This window comes from Microcebus murinus, chromosome 2, assembly GCF_040939455.1.
Source record: "Microcebus murinus isolate Inina chromosome 2, M.murinus_Inina_mat1.0, whole genome shotgun sequence".
NCBI lineage: Eukaryota > Metazoa > Chordata > Mammalia > Primates > Cheirogaleidae > Microcebus > Microcebus murinus.
In genome coordinates, this window is record NC_134105.1 from 94719744 (window position 1) to 94742583 (window position 22840).

The 22840-nt window shown below is 47.8% G+C and overlaps 1 protein-coding gene across 3 annotated transcripts; it reads left to right on the forward strand.

Moving 5' to 3' along the window:
* Nucleotides 1-2160: 2160 nt before the first annotated feature.
* CD2 (CD2 molecule) lies at nucleotides 2161-22482 on the forward strand. 3 transcript variants are annotated; one of them, XM_076000011.1, is made up of 5 exons: nucleotides 2161-2336; nucleotides 9529-9852; nucleotides 13856-14089; nucleotides 18481-18603; nucleotides 21751-22482. In XM_076000011.1, the coding sequence occupies exons 2-5, from the start codon at nucleotides 9615-9617 to the stop codon at nucleotides 22077-22079; spliced, it is 924 nt and encodes a 307-aa protein (XP_075856126.1). In that variant the 5' UTR covers nucleotides 2161-2336; nucleotides 9529-9614; the 3' UTR covers nucleotides 22080-22482. The 3 variants fall into 3 exon arrangements, with proteins under 3 accessions (XP_075856126.1, XP_012617276.2, XP_012617277.2); XM_012761822.3 differs by lacking the exon at nucleotides 2161-2336 and adding an exon at nucleotides 9265-9386; XM_012761823.3 differs by lacking the exon at nucleotides 2161-2336 and adding an exon at nucleotides 9265-9386 and having other exon boundaries at nucleotides 21766-22482.
* Nucleotides 22483-22840: the final 358 nt, after the last annotated feature.

A 22840-nucleotide genomic window follows, 5' to 3' on the forward strand; every position in this document is an offset into this window, starting at 1 on the left:
GGGGCTGGGCTGCTGTGTTCATATTTGTAGTCTGACCACCCCCTGCCCATAGGCAGCCGCAGGTAGAGACGGGGTCTGGAGGGGGGGGGGGTTGAGGGCGTAGAGGAGAAGTAGGGGAGGAGAGAAGGCCAGGAGCTCTCCATACTCACATCAGATCCTGTCCGAGTTTGACAACTGCTACAATAGCAGCAGAACTAACTGACACACCCCTAGTGACAGTGGAAAGGACACAATTCTTGGAATCAGAGAGCCTGGGCTCATCTCCTGGCTAAGTCTCCCTAGACAATCTATTTAACTTCTCCAAGCCTCGATTCCTTCATCTATGAAAATATTTGCACCATAGGATATTGTGTGGATGAAAGAATATCATTTTTGAGAGGGAAAAGGTGTAAACTGATAAACATCATGCTGATGCAAACAATATGCAAAAGTTCCAATCGCCGTGAAATTAGCAAGGGTGCAGTTCAGGTTGTGGCCAGAGGATGGCAGCAGCAGGCAGGGACTTTGGCCCAAGGTCCTGTGAAATCAAGCAACCCTGGAAGCTGCCAGAAAGGGATAAATTATACTGGCTTGCCCTGAGGTGATCAGCTCATCTGACCCTGAACAGATTGCCCTCTCTCCTGGCGTGGGATCTGGCCGTGGCTGAGCCAAACCGCAGATACCTCCCCTCGAGTGATTTTCCCCAAACGTTTCAACGGCCACCCTCACCATCACGACGCTTCCTGCTATTTCTGGCATACGGGGTAGGTTTTTACTGGCGATCCTATCTAGTCTTCACCACAAGCTTCTGAGCTAAATTGAGCAAGCAGCATTATTCCCCCTCCCCCAACCTCACCATTTTAGACGTAACAAAACCGAGTCCCGAGGAGGTTATTTTGAAGATCACATAGACAGCAAACAGGAAAAGTTAGAACTCACATTTTATTTATTTATTTATTTTCGAGACAGTGTCTCACTCTGTTACCCAGGCTAGAGTGCCATGGCATCAGCCTAGCTCACAGCAACCTCAAACTCCTGGACTTAAGCAATCCTTCTGTCTCAGCCTCCCGAGTAGCTGGGACTACAGGCATGCGCCACCATGCCCGGCTAATTTTTTGCTATATATTTTTAGTTGGCCAATTAATCTCTTTCTATTTTTGGTAGAGACGGGGTCTTGCTCTTGCTCAGGCTGGTTTTGAACTCCTGACCTTGAGCGATCCACCTGCCTCGGCCTCCCAGAATGCTAGGATTACAGGCGTGAGCCACCATGCCTGGCCAGAATTCACAATTCACATTTTAAACCTAGGTTTTCTAGCTGGAATTCCATCACACCGTCACTTCTCTCACCGTGTTCGGTTGCTCATATAGCCAGCACTTAGTGGGCCTCGCTGTCGGTTGGAGAGCTCCGTGGACTTGCTGCCACTCAAGCCACGGTGGACCCCTCCCCTGGCCTAGGCCAGCCGATGTCCCCCACCACGGTCTTCTCAGGCCCGGGGCCTCAGTCCACCTTCCTCTACTCTGGGCAGTGGGCACATTCTCCTTAGTGTCCTGGGGCTCATGTCCCCAAGCCTAGCAGCTGAGAAGTGCTCTGTCTGCCCCTGTTCCTGTTCCGGCTTCTTAGATCCCAAACTCAAAGGCCCTGCTGGCTTCACAGCGAAGCTATCCTAAGAAATAACCAGGAAGAGGAGGGTTACACATGTGACGATAAAAAGCAGAGAAAAGTAGCACATACCTAAGAAATCTTATAAAGTCCCCTATAAAGTTCGTGTTATTCTAAAGCCCCCGATTTCCTTGCTACAAAGTATTCAGAAGCTGGGAGCTTTCCTGGCTTATCCCCGGGGGTGAAGCTTCTCTATTTTGCCCCTGCCCTTACTGCCTTAGGTCGCCTCTAGCAGGAACAGAGGCAAACAGGGAAGAAGGCTGACAGGTGCCGAGGGTGTGCTGGGGGCCAGGGACTGCGTGGGGCCCTGGACACAGGTCACCTCATTTGACTCACAATAAGCCAGAGAACAGAGCGCTTCTCTTCTTATAAATGTGGAAACTGAAGCTCAAAGGCACGAACTGACATATGTAGATGCACATATCTAGTATGTGGTGACTCGAAGCTCTTTTCTCTACAATCACGTGACTATACAGCCGGTGACTGAGCCGGTCCCCTTGTCCCCTCGGAGCACTGACTACACGGGGGACTTCCAGGCTGGGTGCGTCTCATCTCAGAAACTCAGGCTCGACACAGGAACTGCCACCGTGGGCCGACTCTGTCCTCTCTGCTGCGTGGGTGGGAAGCACAAGAGGAAAAGAAAACTCGGTTTTTGTCCCGGAGGAGATACACCCGGCAGAGGCACAGGCCTTCTGAGGTGGGCATTTCACCTGGGCAACAGGCGGCCCCCCCAGGACGCACACCCGTGGCCGATGGCACGAGGCTGCTGTCGTGAGAACACCCGCCCCAGGGCCTGGCAGTGACGGTGCTGTGGGGTCTGATCTTGATGCCGAGGCTCTGCTGAGCCCACCCAGCTGCACTCCAGCAGGCCCTGGCTGCACACAGACACAGAAAGGGTGGCCTTTCTGGTACTGGAGCTGCGGCAAGTGTCCGTCTTCAGTAAACAGTGCTGGACGCTTGAATCCTTTTCCGTGTTTCTCCCCTGGGTCTTTGGGAAGGCGCAGCGAGGGCAGAAGTGGAGGCAGCAGAGAGAGGGGATGGGAGCTGAGTGGGAAGGCGGGGCAGGGCCTGGCCATTGCCTTGGTCCAGGGCAAGCAGCCTGTGTGGGGGAGGGGCACGGGGGGAGGTGGAGCTGCGGTCACGGGAGGAAGCAGGGGGTGTCCCAGGGTTCTGCAGGGCTGGGGCTGGGGTGCTGGCTTGGCTTGGGGGGGGGCAGAGGGGACAGGCATACCCTGCCACCTCCCTGGCCTCAGGACCTTCCACTGAAATGTGGCAAGGAGACCAGATCCCCTTTGAATTTCCTTCTCCTCTAAAATCTCACAATTTGAGTAATTTGCCTGGGAGTGAAGCGTTACAGAACCAGGATCTGCTCAGTAAAGCCAGGCACTGAAGTCGGGAGAAAGAGGCCTTATTTGCAGGGCGCCATGCAAGGAGTATGGGCAGTGAATGCTTAAATCCCCAACTCCGGATGGTTTACAAGCCAGGGTTTTTAAAGACAGGGGTACATTTCAGGCAGGCCTGGCCCCCAAAGGCAGGATATCCTTAAGTGGAGGTAGGGGGCATAGGTGGGTTTAGAGATTCTTGGATTAGCAGAAAGAGAAGTGAAAATGTGTGTGATAGGTGCCTCAAGAGGAAATTTAGAACAAAGAATGGCAGTCAGAGTGGCAGAGTTTAATTCCTCATTTCTCCCTCATCTGCATTTTCCATCTGGTGGGGATTTCTGAAAAACGATTCAAGAGCTTATGTTAAGATGCTATCTTGGCCAGCACAGGGGCTCATGCCTATAATCCTAGCACTTCGGGAGGTTGAGGTGGCAGGATGGCTTGAGGCCAGTTCAAGACCAGCCTGGGTAATATAGCCAGACCCCATCTCTACAAAAAAAATTTAAAAAGGTAGCTGGCCATGTTGTTACATGCCTGTAGTCTCAGCTGTTCAGGAGGCTGAGGCAGGAGGATCACTTGAGCCCAGGAGTTTCAGGTTGATCTATGATGATGCCACTGAATTTTAACCCTGGCAACAGCAGGCAACAGAGTGAGACACTATCTCAAAAAAAAAAAAAAAAAAAGTGCTATCTTTTAGTTTCCACAAGGAACCAACACCTCCTGGCTTGCTTAGAGGGTCATGTTCTCATCAGGTTCCTTGTTCACTTTTTAAAGCTAGCCAGGTGTCTGGAACTTTTGAAAGAACTCAAGATTTTCGGCCGGGCACAATGGTTCACGCCTGTAATCCTAGCACTCTGGGAGGCTGAGGCGGGAGGATTCCTTGAGCTCAAGAGCTTGAGATCAGCCTGAATAAGAGCCAGACACCATCTCTACCAAAAATAGAAAAGAAATTAACAACTAAAAATAGAAAAATTAGCCAGGCATGGTGGCACATGCCTATAGTCCCAGCTACTTGGGAGGCTGAGGCAGGAGGATTGCTTGAGCCCAGGAGTTTGAGGTTGCTGTGAGCTAGGGTGATACCATGGTACTCTAGCCCAGGCAACAGAGCAAGACTCTGTCTCAAAAACAAAAATGATTTTCCTGTATTTCCATGCTTTGGGGAGCCCTGGCATACTCTAAGAGGGGTCCCTACTCTGTCTCAGAGGTATAGAAATGCTTATTTATACCACAGTGCTAATGACCTACCTCTTACTAGGGCTTTCCCTCAACCCAGAGAGGGAGTGAGGGGGCAGGACTGCTGGTATCTTCCTAGTCAGAGGATAGGAGTTCAGCCTCAAGTAAGACCTTTAAGAATGTTTTCTTCTTCCTCTGCCTCTACTTCTCACTATCTTCCTTTAGTCTATCCCCCAAGAGTGTAAGTTTGGGCAAGAAAAAGAGTCCACGGAGATAGAGCAAGAGCCAGCCGGTAGTCTGCAGTGAGGCTGGTGAGGAGGGAAGGGGAATGAGCCATCACCAGATATTCCCCTGAAACTCACACTCACTCAAGACAGGGCTGCACCCACCGCGGTACTTGGAGCTTTTACCCCAGTGGGATGCCCATGTAAAATTAAGAAGAAATCAATCAAAAGACAGTACATGTTCAATTTAGAAATATTAGAATAGCAACAACAACTAAGGACAACAGAACAAAAACTATTATCCCACCACACAGGGACCAACACCCTGCTGGACACCCTTCTGAGAGACACACACCCACACACCCTTATTGAGAAACAAAATGGGATTGCATTGTTTCTTGTGAGGCTACCAGAAGATGCCAGACACACCTTTTTCGCATACGGATTATTTTGAGCCAAAGGCCATCTCAAACTGCCAGATGTGGGGAAACTCTAAAAACAGGGCACAGGTTTTCTTTTTGTAAGAGAAATTTACATTTATGAAGGAAATATGTGCTTGTAAAAGGCATCTTTCTCCTCTGTGACTAGAAAAGGAGGACTCTTAACAACTCTCATCAGTGGAGGAGGCACAACTTCAATCTGTGGAACAAACTTAACCAAACAACCTATATTTACTATACTTTTCCTGGTTGCCCCATAACTTGCCTTGCCCACCCAGAAGCCCCGGACTCCTTTCTCTCGTTTGGCTTAAGCTGGAACATAAGCCCAAGTTCTAACCACCCCTGGGGTTACTCAGCATGAGTGCTCCCATGTGTGTGCACCATGGACGTGTTACTAAACTTATGCGCGTTTTTCCCTTGTTAGTCTGTCTTTTGCTGGTCTAATTTATAGGGTCCCAGCTAGAGAACCTAAGATGGGTAGAATAAAAAGATTTCCCCCCTCCTACAATTGAGACCTGTTTTTTCATATTCCACAGCTTGTCCATATCATGATTTAGTGAACCAATAGACATTTAAATTATTTCCAATGTTGACTTAGAAACATTGTATATACTTATAGCCAAGTGTATAACTTGGCAGTGTATAAACTTATAGCCAAGACCTAGTACATAGCCTTCACTATTTCCTTACAATAAGAGTATCCTTGTGGACTGATAAGTCAAAATATAAATATTTTTGATGCTTCTAGATTCACACTGACAAAGTGCCCACTGAAAAACTTTACCTACTTGCAATTCTACAGGCCATATACAAGAATGCCCATTTTTACCATAGACACTGTATGTTTTCATACAATGCAACACATGATAAAAAGAAAGCTTTTAAAAAAGAAAGCTGAAAAATGTATCTATGTTAAAAGTAACATTTCTTTATTAATAAATTAACTATGTGTATTGTAGATTTCTTGGTCAATTGTATTTCTTCTTCTGTGAATTGCTCCTTTTTAGGAGCTTGACTATTTTAATATTAAGGTGTCTATCATTTCTTTCTGTTCACAAAAAATATTTAATTCTAAGGAGATTAGCATATGTTGTATAACTTGCAAATGATTCACTCTACTAAGTGTTTTGTCTTTTAATATTTTTTATTATAAGTTTTTATACACAGATCTATTGATCCCTTTTTTTCCCATGGTTTCTTCCCTCGAAGCCATGCGCATCACTTAATCTTGAATTAGCTGTGAGAGGAACAGAATTAATATTTCAAAAAGAACAGAAGCTGCTCTTCACGGACCCATGAGAGCTTAGGAAAAGCCTTCGGGAACATGAGAGGAAGAGGGGACAAGTGCCTCTAAAAGCTGGGTCAGGTTAGCAGTTGGCCACCACCACCTGGTCTAGTCCAGGCCATGACAGGCTGGAGCCCGACAGTGGCTGGCGTGTCAGCCACTTAGAAGCAGGAAGGCTGCATGCTAATTGTTTCTCAGGGTCGGCAAATGCTTTTGAAAAAAACAGGTGTGCTTTAACCATCCTTTCTTTTAGAAACATTTTTTTTATTATTATTTAAAAAGAAATGTTCATTTCCAAACTTTGATAAAGTAAAAAGCAAAAGTTTCATTTCAGCCCCCTCACTATCGTCGAAGTCCAGAACAATGAGCGCTGTAAAAACTCTGGCATGAACAGATATTTGCAGAGTCATGTTCATAGCAGCATTATCCACTATAGCCAAAAGGTGGAAACGACTCGAATGTCCATCAATAAACGATGGGTGAACAAAATGTGGTGTAGCCGTGGAATATTATTCAGCCTTTAAAAAGAAAGAAATTCTGACATCTGCTACAACTTAGATGAACCTCGAAAACATTATGCTAAATGAAATAAGCCAGACACGAAAGGGCAAATACTGCATGATTCTATTTGTATGAGGTTCCTAGAGTAGTCAAACCCAGAGAGACACAAAGTAGAATAGACGTTACCAAGGGCCGGGGAGGGGGGTGGGGAGTTGTTTAATGGGTATGGAGTTTTTGTTGAGGATGATGAAAAAGTTCTGGAGACGAATAGCAGTGATGGTTACACAACAATATGAATACACTTAATTCCACTAAATGGTACCCTTAAAATGATTAAGATGGCAAATTTTATGCTGTGTATATTTTACCTTAATGAAAAAAAAAAACCTCTGCCTTAAAAAAAAGTCTTCCAGACTTTTTCCCATACGTACACTAATAATAATATAATATACTGTGGTATGGTGTAGTGTGATATGGTATAGTGTAGTATAAACATAGTATAATACATACATTATACATAGTATAATACATAGAAGTGTAATACATGTATTATACTATACATATTATTTTGCAACTTGCTCTTTTCATGCGATTTACCAAAAGTGTCTTTCCATGCCTTGCTTTTAGTTCTAGTTCAGTCTGCTTTGACCATTATACAGTATTTCATAATATGAATGTGTCATAATTGTAGTTGTTCACAATTTTTTTATTACAAAAACAAACATCCTTGAACAAGATTTTTAAACATTTGTGCCACCATTTGTGTAGGATAGATTTCTCCAATTAAAACCACTAGGTCAAAAAATGCATGCATTTTCAAGTTGGTGGAAACTGCCAAATTCCGTTCCCCAGGAGGTATTGATTTACATTCCTTCTGATGTTGTATAAAAGTCCCTGTTTCTCCACACATTTATGTCAATAATGTAAATTAGTATCTTTTCTAATTTTGCCATTCTGATGGTGAAAAATAGTATTGCATGGCTATGACATATTTTTCGGTAGCAAATATGTTTGATATTTCTTCTGTAAAGTATTTCTTCTGTAAACTTATTAGTTATATGTTTTGCCCATTTAAAAAAACTATATTTTCTCATTGATTGATAGGAATTAGATATGTATCTTGAATATTAATAATTTTTCATATGTATTGCAAACATTTTGTCACATCTTTTCCTTTTGCTCAGTAGCTCTTTGTCTATACATAAATTTTACATTTTTCTGTAGTCAAATGGGCCCATCTTTTCTTTATTATTTATGGATCATGTGTTAATGTAGGTAGATCTTCCATACTCAAAGATGGAAAAATATCTTTCTATATTGTTGTTTTAGCTTTATCATAGGGTTTTTTTTTTACTGTGTCTTGCTATGTCGCTCAGGCTCAAAGTCCTGGGCTAAAGCGATCCTCCCACCTCATCAGCCTCCAGAGAGGCTGGGACTACAGGGACATGCCACAATGTCCAGCACATTATAGGTTTTTTTACTTTAAAAATTTAATCCAACTGTAATTTACTACTGTGAATGCTGCTCACACAGACACGAGGTAAATATCTTGGGCTTCCTTTTACTCAGTGGTGGCAAACAATTGCTTTGACTTAATTTTACTTCCTAGGCAACTTTCTGAGAGCTAATTTTCACATTTGTACTAAAAGTTGAAAAAGAAAGCAAGCACACTTTTTAAGTTTTTTTTACTCATTGTGCCCTAAAGAATGTAAAACTGGAAATTTACTTTGGAAATCTGTCACTGGGTCATTCCTTTTTTCTGTGCCCAGATCTGTCGGGCCATCTCATCAGGGTATGTCTGTCTCTGCAACACCGTCTCTCTCCGTGTGTCACAAATGTCCTTCCCCTTTTCTCTCCCTGTCCCCTGTCCCCTCTCACTTCTCCTCTTCTCCTTATCAGCTCCCCTTCCTTTACCATCTATAATGTTAACCACCTTAAATGTTTTTGAATCATTTATTCTGGTGGTTTAATAGTATTTCATAGTCTCTGTTTCTTCGTTTGTTTTGGAAGAAGGCTTTATTTACCTAACTGTGAATTTCACTAGAGTTGTAAAATGTATGCTAAACATAGGGTTTGGGGATTGCAAGCCTTTACAGCTGAGCCTCTATTTGTTTCTTTCTGTTTTTTAATCATAAAAACAATTTTAGAACATTAAAAACATCTTTTTGGAAAGACAAAAAATTCATTTCCTAATGATTTCATGTGCATACATTTTCTGATATTTATAATTATATAGGATAAATATTTGTACTCTATGTTTCACTGTATCTCTACAGGGTCATGTTAAAGCAATATAGCTGAGTGGATAGAAGGCTGTGTGGCTGAATTGGGCTCCTTGTTTATAGAAGGGTGATCTTGGTGTCTACCGAGCCTCTCAGTTCCTTTTCTCTTTCATGGGGTTGATAACTGCCCCTCATTTTTTTGGCAAGTATTAAAATGTGATAAGAAAATACACCCATAAACACACCTGCTTTGTCAAAGGAGCACATCAGAAGGGTTGGTTTGCTGTGTGTATGTGTATGTGTGTGTGTGTGTGTCTGTATTCTATGCTACTGTAAAAAAAGCAAAAAAGAGAGGCATGTGGTTAAGCTCTAGGGGGTTGGGGGTGGAGTCCACCAGTCTTACTTTAGTTCCTTTGGCATAAAGAGCTCAGAATCATAAGAAGGAAACTAACCCTTAAGATGAACCTCTCCTGTAAAATTGTAGCCAGCTTACTTCTGATTTTCAACTTTTCTACCAAAGGTAAGTTGATGTGTGGGTCTCCACTGTCACTGTTAGAAGCTTCTTTGGAAACCCTGAGGTGAGATAGGAGTCAAAGAGGTCATAGCCCAGCTTTCCCTGGCAGTGAATCTCCAGACCTCAGCAACTGTGTTGCTTTTCACAGATGCAGTCCTCAGTGAGACCGGGAATGCCAAGGAAGTCTGGGGTGTCTTGGATCAGGAAATCAACTTGGACATTCCTAATTTTCGAATGAATAATGACATTGATGATATACATTGGGAAAAAGGAAAGCCAAACAAGACCAGGGTTGCACGACTCAAAAAAGACAAGCCACCTTTTGTTCTAAATGAAGCATATGTGGTATTAGCCAATGGAACTCTGAAAATTAAGCCTCTGAAGAAATATTCCGGTGGTACCTACAAGGTATCAGTATACAATACAGAAGGGAGATTCGTGCGAGAAGAAACATTTGATTTGAAGATTGGAGGTAAGTGTTCATTCCCTAAATATTTTCATTTCAGCAAGTTGGAAAATAGCATTTATAACATTCTCCAGCCTTGACCTCTGCCTTCAGGGGGGCTCTGAAGGACATCGAATATATCCCTCCTGCCCCTGTGGAAACTCCAGCCCTGGGGCTTGGGGGTGGAATCCACACCTCTGATAGACTCTCAAGTCTATCTGCCTACAGCTCTCTCTCCAGGTGGTTACGGGGAATGGGGAGCTGGGTGAAGAACCCGGATGAAGGTGGCATTAATCAGAAGGGGAATAAGTGGGCAGAGGAAAAAGGGGGCTATCGCAGGTGGGTGCTGAAGGGGCAAGCTAAGAGTGTGGCAGGAAGGTGAGGCTAATTGGAGAGCAGCGGGTCTGTCATTGGGAGAGCCAGCTGTAAGCCAGGGTGCCCCAAAGGAGTAGTTAGTTATATCATAGGAAAGGGCTGGAAACAGTGCATTTAAGGATGAGCAGCCCGTGTGTTGGATCTGCTCAACATCAGAGTGATCAAAGGTGGAAGGTGACTTTTGCTGATATGTGTAGAAAATACACAATGTGAGGCTTTGTGTGTCTGTACTTGTACTGGGAGGGCAGGAGTAGATATTGAAGACAGAGGTGGGGAGACCTGCCAGAGGCTGCCGCTGTAATCAAGTGGAGCGGGGAAGGGCTGGTGGGTGATCTTTAACCCTGGTTGCACATTGGAATCAACAGGGATGCTTCTAAAAGTCACCAGTGCCCAGGCCTCATCCTAGACCAATTAAATCAGGGATTGGGCTATGGAGCCTGGGCATCCATAGGTTCTAAATCCCCCGGAGGGAAGGGGTGCGGTTCCCAGCAGCAGGCAAGCTTGGCGACCACAGGCCTAGAAAGGGGGCCTGTGAGGTGAGGAAGAATGAGCACACTGAGGGTCGTGTTGGAGAAAGGACAGACACACCGGTTGGGTGAGGGAGAGAAGGAGGTGAAAGTGGAATTGAAATGCCATTGAAGCTGAAAGCCCATGGGACACTGTGCAGGGAATGACCAGAAGGGAGAAGGGGAAGCTGCTTTCGGCTTGGAGAGGCAGACAGGAGCCCCAGCGCGGGCATGCGCCAGTCATTCCGTGAGCGAACCAACGCTGCTGTGCTGCACACAGGAAATGCCGCCAGAGCCCGAGGCCCCCTCCTCCTGCCAGGGCTCCCTGCAGCCCTGTCCTCAGCACCCGGGCCTGGCAGCAGCCCCACCCCAGCCACCCCAGGCATCACCAGCTCCCCTGCAGCCTTGAATGGAGAGCACCTTCCAGAAACGGGGTGGGGCTCGGAATGGTGCCCGAAGGGGCCTCTGACTGGACTCTGTGGGCCCTGCAGATCTGGTGACTGCAGCCAGCGTGGCGCAGGTGTCCTGTTGTGAGCGTGAGCCTCACATGGAGGACCGCGCTGGTGCTTTCACACTGGTGGGAATTTGCTGTGTGGTGGTCATAAAGCTGGTGTCAGGCGCTCCCTTGCAGATCTCGTGTGGAGCTCCCAGCAGTCCCCAGGGGTAGTAGAGAGGTAGTCGTTACTACCCCTTTATTCCCTATAAGAAAACAGAGACCCCAGCAGAAGCAGCTTGACCAAAGTCTTGTTGCTTCATAGGAGCAAAGTCAGGCTCCAACCCTAGAGGTCCTTTTGGCAAGGAGGATGACCTTTGTCTTTTTTTCCAAACACCTTCTTTGAGATATAGTTCACGTACCACACAGTTCGTCCATTCGACGTGTACAATTCAATGGCTTTTAGTATAGTCACAGAGTTGTGCAACCTTCACTACAATCAACGTCTTCATTACCCCCCAAAGAAACTCTCACACCCCTTAGCCAGAAGACAGGGACTTGCTGTTGTGTGTGTACATGTCAACGTCACACAGCGTCTTCACTTGTGGTCTGGTCACCATTCCTTGTCACGTGGCCTTGGGTAAATTCCCTATCAGCTCTGAGTCTGATTTTCTTAATAACTTCAAGGCATAGTCAATGAGACCATGTGTGTAAAGGTGCCCTGCAGTGCCCGGGGCACAGTGCCTGTTTGCCCAGTGCTAATGCCCTCCCGCATCTCCCTGCTTCTCCAACTTTCTCTAGCTTCCGTCGTGGCACCCCCATCTCCTTAATGAAGGGGCTGCTGCAGGCATTGGAGGGCCCCTTAGATGCAGGTGCTGGTAGAGAAGGGGTTAATCCGAGCATCTCAAAAGTAAGGAGTTGTCACCCTGAGAAGGCCTTTTCAATGCCACCCCCCCTCGATATTCAGGCCGCAGCACTGGTAGGAAGCCATCCTCACCGAGGGGGTGTGCCCAGAGGTACCGCTACACGAAGGCACTCATCACTGCGCTGTCTATATTGTTGAAATACTGGAACAGATCAAAAACAGATTAGAAATTCCATCAGTTAGAAACTTATTAATTAAATTAAGAATGTGTCATTTTAAAAAGATGGTGGAGATATACATTTATGGATGTTCATAAAGGAAAGAATTTCGTAATATAATTTCATAGTAAGGCGAAAAAGGCAGAGTATAAAATCACACAATCCAGTTTTAATTCTAAAAATATTATATGTATGTGTGCATACACATAGAAAATATCTGGCAAAAATAGACATCATCATTAAAATGTTAATTATTATTTAATTTGGGTAGTGGAATTAGGGGTGATTTTTAATCCACTTTAAACTTTTAAAAGTAGTTAATCAATTTTTATAACAATTGGATGCTACTGTTATAAATACAAAAAGAATGTTTCCATTTTGAAAAGACAGGTAAACACTGTGACCCAACCCCTAGGCTATGTACTGACTCTGTTGCTGTATGTTGATGTTTTTCCATTTTCTTGTTTCTGGGTAACAGAAAATCTCGGGATGGGAAGAAAATTTAATTTAATTTCTGCATGCTTACACATATTGGGACAGAAATGAAATTTGGCTGGGACGGTCCATGGGGAAGATATTGGTGTCTGGAAGTCAGAGTGGGAGGGAAACATTGAAAAATGAGCTGTCTGTCTGCATTTTGAATGGAGAGCATCTGAGAGGGAAGGGTGGTCGGTCTGGGGAAAGAGAGTAAACGAGGAAAGGAATACAAGAGAAGAAAAAGGAGAAGCTCACACAACTAGCAAGCAGTGGAGCTAGGATTTGGACCTGACCCATCTAACACCAAGGCCAAGTGTATTTTCTTTTACGATGCAGCCTTTAAATATCATCGTGTCAGAAAAGGAGAGGCAAGAGGTTTACCATTAATGAAAGCAAGAACTACCACTAATACTGTCAGTACCTAACAACTTGCCCGGGGCTTTGCGGCATGTTCTCCCTTTTGTGATGGGCAGGGAATGTTTCTCTCATCCTTCTCTTATAGATGAGGCCCACCGAGGCACAGGGAGTAGTCAAGCAGCTGTGGCTGGGAAAGGCAGAACCATGTCTCTGGTTCCCAGGCTGGTGTCCTTTCTCTCCTGATGCTTTGAGCTCCTTGGACACCCACACCCCCATGTGCCCCCACCTGGCCCTCTGGACCCTGCTGAGGGTAGGGGGCCACCAAGGTCCCAGGCCACTCATGTGGTGGTTCCTGCAGGGTGGGGTTCGTGGCTGCTCCTAAAACATCGCTCCTCTCAAGCTCCTGAGGTGAGTGGGGATCAGGACAAGGTCACCCTCTTACTAGCACTGCTGAACTTGGACTCAGAAGGGAAGAAAGACATCAGCCTCTCTGCTTGTTAGGATTAAATGATATCATGTATGTAAAAACATTTTAAGGTATAAGGCAGCACATAACATTAGATATGACATACTTTTTTTTTTTTTACTGGTATAATTCATCTACATACTTTATCAGAAATAAATTTGTTCTGATGTTCTATGTAAAAAAAAATATAATAGAATTATTTTCAAAGTGGCTAGGGGTCTTTGAAATTGTTCCTTGGTCCCAAACTGACTCCATTCCTCCCTGTATTAATAGGTATGTCTATTAAAATCAGAAAATTGCCTAACGTGAATTGGATCTTTATTTTCTTTTTAGAGTTGGTCTCAAAACCAGAGATCTCCTGGGATTGTATCAACAAAACTTTGACCTGCGAGGTAATGAAGGGAACTGACCCTGAATTAAAGCTGTATCGAAATCAGAAACATTTCCTGACAAGTATTCAGAGGATCATCGTACACAAGTGGACCACCAGACCGCATGGGAAGTTCAAGTGCACAGCAAAGAACAGATTCGGCGAGGAATCCAGTGAGAAAGCCGACATCTGTCTGGGTACGTAGCGAGCATCGCCTCAGGCACAGCCTGCTGGGCCCCGGCGGGTGGAGGCACAAGCTCCAGGCCACAGAATCCTCGGCTGGGAGGCAGCCTTGGCTCAGGATGAGAAGTGAAAACCTACCGCTTCCTCCGGAAACCTACAAGGGAAGGCTTAGAGGGGATGGCGTTCTCTGGTCACCTATCTTGGGAGTCTTCCCACTGAGCACAATTTGACCTTGAGCAATTAAAAAGATCTTTTTCTGTGAGAAAGAATTGCAGAATTGGAGAAGGGAAGGAGCTGTGGAGATTACCTCATACAAAGCCCCAGAGAGGGAAACTGACTTGCCCAAGGTCCCTCCGCTAGTTAGTGACCGTGATTCCAATCCCTCCCCTAAAGATTCCATGGTGGAAGGGAGCTGGTCAGTGGTGAGCACCTCCTACCAGGAGTGAGGGTAGAAAAGCTGTAGAAACCCTGGGAGATGAGGCACAGGGGAAGGGAGCAAGCCAGGGCGGAGAGGACTGTGGGCACAGCATGGCCCCGCTGCTCACGACACCAGCAGGACAGCCCAGCATTGGGACTAGCTCCAGGAAGTCCTGAAACTCCAAGAGTCTAATTTATCACCAGTGTCCCTGTTTTCCATGACCTCCAGAAGAAATTTTTGAGAGGCATCTTCTAGTTTGGGTCTATCCAGATGTAGCCAGATGACCTTGATGGAGTGTCTTCCCCTCTCTGGGCTTTAGCCTCCTGGTCCACAAAGAGAATGAGCTCCATGATCACAGAATATCAGAGGAGTAGACTCTTGGATCCACTTCCAAGCCCAGGCATGTGGGCCGTTGGGCTGCCTCACAATATGGCAGCTGCCTTCCCTCAGAGTAATCTAGGAGAGAGCATGAGTAAGTGCCCAAGACAAACCCGTGGTCTTTTTACAACTTAATCTCAGGAATGATATCCTAATCATGTCTGCTGTCTTCTATTCATTAGAAGCAAGTTGAGAAGTCCAGCCCACACTCATTCAGAGGGGACTACACAAAGATGGGATACCAGGAGTGAGGATCACTGGGGCATGTGAGACTTTGCCCATCACAAACACAGGCCAGCATCACGTCACCCCTTATGTTTGCCCATCAGCTGTCCCCCACAGCCCCCCATCAGTGAGGCACAGTGAGTGAAGCTGCCCCTTCTTGACTTCGTGTCTTTCTTTCCCCTTTCAGCAGGCCTTTGATTAGAGTTGCCAGATTTAGCAAATAAAAATACACCCTAGGTATGTTCCAAATACTGCCCAGAATGCTAGAAATTATTCATCGTTGATCTGAAATTCAAATTTAACTGGGTATCTTGTATTTTATCTGGCAACCCTGCTCTTCATGTTTATTTTAACTAGAACCCACCAGTATAAAAATGTGCATGTGTTAGGGATGGAAGCAGGGAGGGAAAGAAGACCTTGGGAGAAGCCAAATTTTGGAGGCTGGAACATTTCTGTCCTTTCTGTCCCCTTGAGCAGGGGCTGATCACAGGAAGTGTCAGTGGGGGGACACTGGGAGGGAGGGGCTGCTCTTAAAGACCCTAAAAGGGATTTGGACATCTCATTCTCCAAGGCCAAGGTGGAGAGGAGCAATGATCAGACTCTCACCATTTGGCTCATGTCAGGAGAGTGTGCACATACTTCAAACCAAAATCCTTAGCAGAAGGAACAGATTCAGACACACAAGAAGTGCTTCATCACGTAAACTTATGGGCATGTTATCTCTAAGAGAAACTGTACGGCCGGGCGAGGTAGGTCACGCCTGTAATCCTAGCACTCTGGGAGACCGAGGCAGGCAGATCGCTCAAGGTCAGGAGTTCAAAACCAGCCTGAGCAAGAGCAAGACCCCATCTCTACTATAAATAGAAAGAAATTAATTGGCCAACTAATATATATACAAAAAATTAGCCGGGCATGGTGGCGCATGCCTGTAGTCCCAGCTATTCAGGAGGCTGAGGCAGCAGGATTGCTTGAGCCCAGGAGTTTGAGGTTGCTGTGAGCTAGGCTGACACCACAGCACTCACTCTAGCCTGGGCAACAAAGTGAGACTCTGTCTCAAAAAAAATAAATAAATAAATAAGATAAACTGTAGGAAGATAGTGTGATTGGATTTAGGGATTGTAGGGACATATTTTTGAATGACACTGTGACAGCTGCCTCTGAGACAGGCTGGAATGTTCTCCACCAAAAGCATCACCAGGCGCCCCAAAGGGCCACAGTGCACAAACCTGAGAAAAGACTGAGTGTGCCCAAGATAAAGGTGTGGCCACCCTTCCTCAGGACTCTAAGGTGAGCTAGTGGCTGCCTGACTTAGCCATTTGCTACCCAATGTTCCACCCTAGGTCAAATCTGATAAGCTCTCAGCCCAGCAGGAGGTAAACTCCTTCCTGCAGCCCCAGCCTCTCCTCCCATCCAGCAGGGCCTAAGGGACCCGGAATCCTTTCTCGGCTCAGCTGCATGGCTCACCTTGGGCTCATGCCTGCTTCTCTAGTGACACCCCTTCATTGGTAGAGCACAGCCAAGTTGCGTCACTGGCGGGCAAAGAATGAGTCAGAGAGGGACGTCAGCAGAGAAAACCAAGGATGAACAAACGACCGCAGTTTGATAACCTGTTAAATTTGGTTTCCCAGCCTCTGGCTTGCTCACTGGGGCTCCTCTGGGGCTTCGTGTCTAATAGTGTCTTCCTAGGGTTGTTTCGCTGGGGAAGCATTTCTTTTGTGATGCTGGGCCAAGCTGCAGTTTGTCCTCCAGATGCCCTGGCCCCTGACCCCCGGCCCCTCTGCAGCCCCTCTCACTGTATTGACTGACAAAGGGGCAGACAGCCCAGCACCCCTCCTGGGAAACAGCTCCCAGAAACAACAGCTCAGGGAGCACTAGTGAGAGCAAGACCTCACATTCGTGTGTTGTTTTACAGTTTACAAAGCACTTTCACATCCATTATCTGATTGACTTCCAACAGCCACCCTGTGATGTAGGTTTCATTATCTCCATTTTGCAAAGAAGGAAACAGGTTCAGAGAGGTGAAGTAACGCAGCAAATGTCAAATAGCTCTTGCCTAGAAGAGCCCGGACCCAGACCGTTTCCCGTGACACCAAAGTTATTGTTTTTAAGGTCTGGGCACTGGAAACTGAGTCCGCTGCTGTTGCTAACTCACTGTGTGCCTGGGCTTCCCTCGGGGGTGCAGGGCGGATCTGGGAGGGTGTGCGGGCTGTGAGGTCAGTGGGCTGCACAAGGGAAATATTCCCCCTGGGGGTCTGGAAATGGCCTGGTCAGGAGGGCGAGCAAGAATCGTGGTGCAGGAGGCAAGCCAGAGATGGGAGCGGCGTAAACAACGCAGAAATACTAAGACAAGGGGCCGCTCAGGGAACTGCGCAGGAGCAGATAAAGTGTGGCCTCATTTTGGGGCCTCATTTTGAAACTAGAAGTTATGCTATAGTACCTCTAAACTCCTCAGATCCAAAATTCCATGACGCTCTCCGAGAAGGGGAGAGTGGACAGGCCTTACCACGTAAATAATCAGACGAGTCTAGTCTAGTCCCTGAGAGCCGTTTCCCAAGGAGCCTGCAGAGGGGCTTCCCCTGGACTCTGGGCCCTTCCAGGAATGGACACAACTCACCACCCTCCATGAACTTGGCCTCTATGAGACCGAAAGCTCCTATTGAGCTCTTTTGTTTTGTTTTGTTTTGAGACAGAGTCTCACTTTGTTGTCCAGGCTAGACTGAGTGCCGTGGCGTCAGCCTAGCTCACAGCAACCTCAAACTCCTGGGCTCAAGAGATCCTCCTGCATCAGCCTCCCGAGTAGCTGGGACTACAGGCATGCACCACCATGCCCGGCTAATTTTTTGTATATATATATTAGTTGGCCAATTAATTTCTTTCCATTTATAGTAGAGACGGGGCCTTGCTCTTGCTCAGGCTGGTTTTGAACTCCTGACCTCGAGCAATCCGCCCGCCTCGGCCTCCCAGAGTACTAGGATTACAGGCGGGAGCCACTGTGCCCGGCCACCATTGAGCTCTTTTATCTGCTTGGACCAGGAGGCAGCATCCTCGGCCAGAGCAATGAAATGACCCCTGTGTCTGGGCCCACTTTTTTTTTAGTTTTGCTCAGGCTGGAGGGTAGTGGCATGATCTGTAGTTCACTGCAGCCCTGAATTCCTGGGCTCCAGTGATCATCCTGCCCAGTAGCTATGACTACAGATGTGTGCCGCCATGACAGCTAACTTTAAAAAAGTTTTTCTCTTTTTTTAGAGATTTGGTCTCACTATGTTGCCCAGGCTAGTCTTAAACTGCTGGCCTCAAGCGATCCTTTTGCCTTGGCCTCCCAAATTACTGGGAGTTCACGCATGAACCACCATGCCAGCTCTCACCCCTCTTCTTCTCTTGCAGAGAAAGGTCTGGACATCTATCTCATCGCTGGCATTTGTGCAGGAGGCACCCTCTTCTTGATCTTTGTGGCCCTGCTCATTTTCTATATCAGCAAGAGGAAAAAGCAGAACCGCAGGAGAAACAGTAAGCTCCCCTTCTTCCACCCCACCGCAGGCCCCAGCAAAATCCCTGTGAACCTTCTCATGGGGACAACACCTTGGACTCAAAGCAAACCGTGGAGATGGGTAGTTTCAAAATGTCAGCATTGAAACCAGTGGGTATAGCCTGTTTCATTTTGTGGTTAGCTTGATTTTTGCAAAACAAATTCTTGATTGGCGACTATGTGGGAGCTTCGAGATGCTGAGTCCAGGTTAGCCTCACTGGAATCCGCTGAGGCCGCCTTGGCACAAGGCCAGCGTGGATACATTCTCCACCTGGGTAGGAAGGTGAGCTTCATGACACCATTGCTAGGAACCCCCATCCTGTGCATGCATGGCCCACAGTATGTTCAGGACCGAGCTCCTAGGAACACAGGTAAAATCACTGAGGTGGCCAAATACTCACAAGAAAAGAGTTGTTCTAAACCAGGGTGACTGTGCCCCTTTTCTAACTCACCATTCAGGAGAGAGTGTTTTTCCTCAGATCATGCCTATCCAACAACCCCTCAAGAATGCAAAGGTTGTGCTCGTGAGGAGCAGGCTCGAGGGCATCCAGGCCACCCAAGGCAGAACACATCAGAGAATGACAAACCAGGTGTTGCTGCCGGGTGGAGGCGGGTGTCAGCCACCAGCAGGGTGTGCAGCTAGGCGGGCAGGCCTGGGGCCCTGTGCAATCCCAGTTCGCTGCAGGCCTGGGTCCCCTTTTGCTGGGTCTCTCCCTGAATGGGCCCAGGCCACCCACACCAGCTAATTCCTGGAAGGCCCAAGGACAAGGTCAGAAGTTCCACAGGCAGTGGTGGCCTTGCGCCCTGTGCCGTTCTGATTTGCTATCTTACCCCGACTTCTCTTTTCAGTTCTCCCTCGGTCGCCCCTTCAGGCTGCAGCCTCTCAGCCCATGTCCCATCACACCACGGCCCCCAGCCTGGCCCTGAAACATTTTCCTAAACTCAGTGCCTGTTCTTCCCGCCACCATCGGTCCACACTCTCCACCCCAGCGGAACGGAACCTCGCACAGTCCCGTAGGCACACATGCCTTCCTCACTCTGTCCCCTCGCAGCTGCACTCAGCCCCTGCCCTGCAGAGACCCTTTCTCCGCCACCTAATGGTCAAAGACCGCATATTCTTCCCGGGTGGACCTCACCCATCACCCCAGACAAGGCAATCTCTGCCATCGCCAGGCCGAAATGACCAACATGATGATGAGCTTATGTTGACAGAGAAGTCATTTGTGCCGGGCACAGGTCTCTGTGCTTTATACTCATTATGCATCCAGCTTTCAGTGTCATCATAGAAGGCAGATGACATTAACACAAATCAGGAAACTTAAGCGCTTCAGTGAGGTTAAATTATTTGCCTCTTATCCTGCGGCCAGCAGGCTGTGGGGACCAGGCATAGTGAGGCAAGGAGCCCAGGGCGCGGAATTTAAGGCGGAGCTCTGCCTTGGCCGACCTGCCCTGAGGGTGGATCCCTCCTTACATTTTAGGTCCCATCTTCCTCACTTGCCTCATTCTAGTCCAGGCCCGAACTGAGCAAGCTGAGATGCAAAGGAGGGCAGACAAGGAGCCGGGGGGAATGCCAGCAGCCCGCGGGAGTTTCAGCAGCGGCCGGAAGTTGCCGGTGGGGGTGAGCTGGGGACTCGCACTCCTGCTCCGACCAGGCAGGCTGCTAGCCTCATCTGTGCAGCCCACTCCTGCCACCAGAGCTCATGGCCTCTTTCTGCACCATCTGGTGGCCCTGGGCTCTCACGCTCACTGGAAACTGATTCAGTGGTTTGCAGTTCTGGGTCATCTCACTTGCTTGACTTTAGGCTTCCTGAGGATAGTGTCTGTGTCTGAGTCCTTACTGCTACTTAGCGATGGCAAGTAACAGCTGCAAGATGAGGAATAAGTGTTGGGAGGACAAATAAACAAAGTGGAGGACAAACAGAGCGGTGAACAAATGCCAGCCCGAGCTTGCCAGGTAGGACATGAGGAAGGATCACCCACTGCCCCGCAGCTGGGAATTGGGGTCGGGGTCAAAGTCCTCTCCACAGTCTCCAGGGCATAACCTCACCTACCTTGGGGCCCCGAAGATGGCATAAAGGATGTGTTTTGTCCTTTTTCTGGGGCCATTTCTCTTTGTGCTTAGAGCGCACAGGCCACTCAGATGTCAAAATCACATTGTCTGACTTTGAGTCTTCACATGTGAAGCCACCTAATGCTTGCATTCCTAGCAGTCAGAGCAGGCCATTTGGGTTGGCGTCGTCACCTTGAAGTCGCAGGGTGATGCCCAGACAGGGGCTGTGTTTTCCCAGCCACATGTCCCTATGATGGTTTAAGAGACTGTCGATTTACCCCAGGGAGAATCTTCTCTTCCTACCTTCCTCTGGGGGTCATTGCAAAGACGGCCTTGGGTGCAAGGATTGGGATCCCTAACTTGCAGCCTAACAGAGGCCAGAGGGGCCCAGCAGGGCCATCACAGATTTCTTGTGTGATTTTAAGGCAGCACAGGAAAAACTACGTTACTGTTAGTCATGGCTCTATCTTCGTGGACAGAAATCACTCAAAGCAGAAAATTCTGGAAGATGAGGAGAGTAATTCTTTCCCTCCTAAGCCTGAGAGCACAGGCCATGAATTTCTGAGGAACTAGTAAATTTCTAAGGACTGAAAAGTCCCTTGTATATGTTCCAACCTCTCGCCAGAATGTGGGTTGCATGACAGCAGAACTGAGCGAAAGGCACAAACCCATGGGGGCGGGTGTCGTTACTAAAACGACATGACTACTCGGACGCCATTGTAATGTGCTCTGACCACAGGGTCCTTGCTCTCAGGGCGGCCGCTGGAATGGCACAGAGACAGGGCTCTGGGTTCTGAGTGCTCTCTTTGCTCGTGGGCTCCCCAGGCACGAAGCCCTCCCCAGGCACGAAGTCCTCCACCTGTGTGTCTTCTTCCCACTGGTTCCTGGAGTTCTCTGAAGTCCTGGGCTCTCACTCTACCTGTGGCGAGCGTCTCTGTCTCTCCTGTAAGCTCTGTGAGGGTAGGGGCAGCTGCTGCTTCCTCATTGCTTCCCCCAGAGGAGCTAGCATTAACACCTCGCACACAGAGGTGTTCAATATTTACACTGATTGCATCTCGCCACGATGAACTCTATAAAGGTTTTGTTGTTGCAGATGAGGAGCTGGAGATTAGAGTCCACAGAGTAACTACTGAAGAAAGGAGCCAGAAGCCCCACCAAGTGCCAGCCTCTATGCCTCAAAACCCTGCGGCTTCCCAAGCACCTCCACCACCTAGTCATCGTTCCCAGGCACCGGGTCATCGTCCTCTGCCTCCTGGTCACCGCAGCCAGCACCAGCCTCAGAGGAGGCCCCCTCCTTCGTCGGGCGCACAAGTTCCTCAGCATAAAGGCCCACCCCTCCCCAGACCTCGAGTTCAACCGAAACCTCCCCGCGGTGCTGCAGGACACACGTCCCCTTCCTCTAATTAAAAAGCATAGAGACCTTTCTTTCCGGTAAAAGGCGCCGTGGATTTCTCCAGCCCGGGGGTGCACATCCGCACTTCCATCGGGTGTTTTCTACGAGCGGAACATCATCGCCTCCCGATGCTCGTGGACCATAGCTACCTCTGCACCTTGCGACCCAGCATGTGGTCCACATCTGGGAGGGAGAAACAATAAACATGTGGCCGTGAGGATGATGGGAGACGGAACACAAAAATCTTAGCGCTCTCTTGTCTCCCTCTCAGCTCACGTGCAGATGAGCTAAGCCAGGTGGCGGCTGTGCCCAGGTCTCCCTGCAAGCAGCCTGAGGGACTCTCAGGTTTCTTGTGTGCCCTGGTGGACACGTGCCCACCGTCCTGTGAATAGAAGTGAAATAAAGGCTTTGACTTGACCTCTGTCTGCTCATTGTAGAAAGGAGTCCAGCATCGAGAAGAGGAAGCTACTGAATGGGAAAGAGGTGCATGGGTGTGATAGCAGGATCAAATTTGGTCAACCTGGTTCACCTGAGTCACCTTCATCCTCATTCAAATGACCAGAGCATGTTCCCCAGGTCACAGCTGCAAAGCTGAGCCCAACGACCTATTCGTAGATTTGTGTAATGAATTGAAACCTCTGTGCACAAACGTCAACAGAAGGCACCAAAAAACTTAATCTTCTTGGTCTCACTTTCTTGACTGTTCAGACACGGTCAGAGTGACCTGCAGAGTCACCCTTGAAAAGAGGGGAGTCCGTGAATACTGGAGGTGCCC